General features: G+C 48.1%; 1 protein-coding gene across 1 annotated transcript; it reads left to right on the forward strand.

Annotated features, from left to right (window-relative positions):
- The first annotated feature begins 289 nt into the window (after nt 1–289).
- Nucleotides 290–1,261, forward strand: LOC148124091 (endogenous retrovirus group K member 8 Gag polyprotein-like). The gene has a single exon (XM_087917172.1). It carries the CDS (start codon nt 290–292, stop codon nt 1,259–1,261), a length of 972 nt encoding a protein of 323 aa, XP_087773298.1.
- The last annotated feature ends 220 nt before the right edge of the window (nt 1,262–1,481 follow it).

Below are 1,481 nucleotides of genomic sequence, written 5' to 3' on the forward strand. Positions count from 1 at the left end.
TAGGGCTCCTTCGTCTATATTAATTGCTTGGAGGGTGGTTTTTGAGGCTCTTTCCTCTCTAGAGCAACTCCTACTTGGCCCCTTTCTGGACCCCCTCCTTATGTGAATCCTGCTGTACAACTCTTGCCCCCCACTGTGGTGCCTGTGTCTCTTAAACCGATTGCCCCCCCCCTGGAGGCAAATGAGGTCGGTAAACCTCCCCCCTTCTCCTGACCCCCCCTCACCCAATCCCTCTTCTTCTTCTCTTGCTCTCCCTTCTGTGCCTTCCTCTCCTGCCTTACCTCCTCCTATGGGCGTGGTTCATGCCGCCATCACTGCAGGAGTTAGAACTGGCGAGTTAGATCACTCCGACTGCCCATCGGCATTCCTGTTAGTTTATGCGCAGAACGTGCAGGGACAAAACGTCCTGCACTGGGAACCCATCCCTGTTAAATCAATCAAGGATATCAAACAAGCTGTACAAATGTATGGTATTCACGCTCCATTTACAATGGGATTATTTAGAATGATGGCTAACGCCCATATAATGATCCCAGCTGATTGGCATAGCCTTTTTCATATGACTCTAACAGGGATTCAATTTGTTGTATGGCAATCGGAGTTTCTCCATCATTGTCACCTATTGGCAGCTCAAAATCCGAATCTTACCGCAAATGAACTGGCAGGAGAGGGTGCCTTTGCTGCTCCCACAGCTCAATATAATAGCCCTATTAATGCTCTTAACCTTTCTGCACAAGCCGCTCTGCTTGCTCTCTCTCGCTTGGATGACCCTCATACCTCCGCACAATCTTTTGCAAAAATTCTACAAAATTCCAATGAACCCTATGCCTATTTTATTGAATGCCTCCAAATGGCCCTACAAAGGCAAATTACAAATGAGGCAGCTCGGCAGGAAATTCTTCTTAAATTGGCATATGAGAACGCTAATGCAGACTGTAAAACCTTGCTTACTCCCTTGATTAATTCTCCAGATGCCACTCTAGCCCAATTCCTACAAGCCTGCACGGTGGTGGGAACACACCAATACACTTCCGAGATGATGGCTGCAGCTATCACCAGAGGTAATAAGCCATCTGGTAATTGTTATAATTGTGGGCAGCCTGGCCATTTTAAATCACAATGTCGAGCCCCCGGTGGGGGGGCAGCAAAGCCCTCTGCCAGTAGAGATGTTCAACCAAAAACAGTCTGCCCGAAACGTAAGAAAGGTTATCATTGGGCTAATCAATGTCGATCAAAAACTGAACCCTTGGGAAACGAGTAGAGGGGCCAGCAGCTAGCCCCTCTCCCAAGGCTGCCCATATACCATCCACTGTGTATGAATTATCAGTGGCAGAAGATGTGCTCATATCCTTTCCCCATCTACCACTCTCTGTCGGCACACAGCTTCCTCCTTCTGCCTCCTTCTCCTCCGATAAAACTGCTCTTATACAATTTCACCCTCATGCCCTCCTCAAAGGAATCTCTGTGGTTCCCGATCTGCT

This window comes from Pseudonaja textilis, chromosome Z (assembly GCF_049901715.1).
Source record: "Pseudonaja textilis isolate UNSWEBS1 chromosome Z, rPseTex1.2, whole genome shotgun sequence".
Lineage (NCBI taxonomy): Eukaryota > Metazoa > Chordata > Lepidosauria > Squamata > Elapidae > Pseudonaja > Pseudonaja textilis.

Bases quoted from the DNA above. Each gene is read 5' to 3' on its own strand.
- LOC148124091 (XM_087917172.1), top strand. From the start codon at position 290: ATGGGCGTGGTTCATGCCGCCATCACTGCAGGAGTTAGAACTGGCGAG.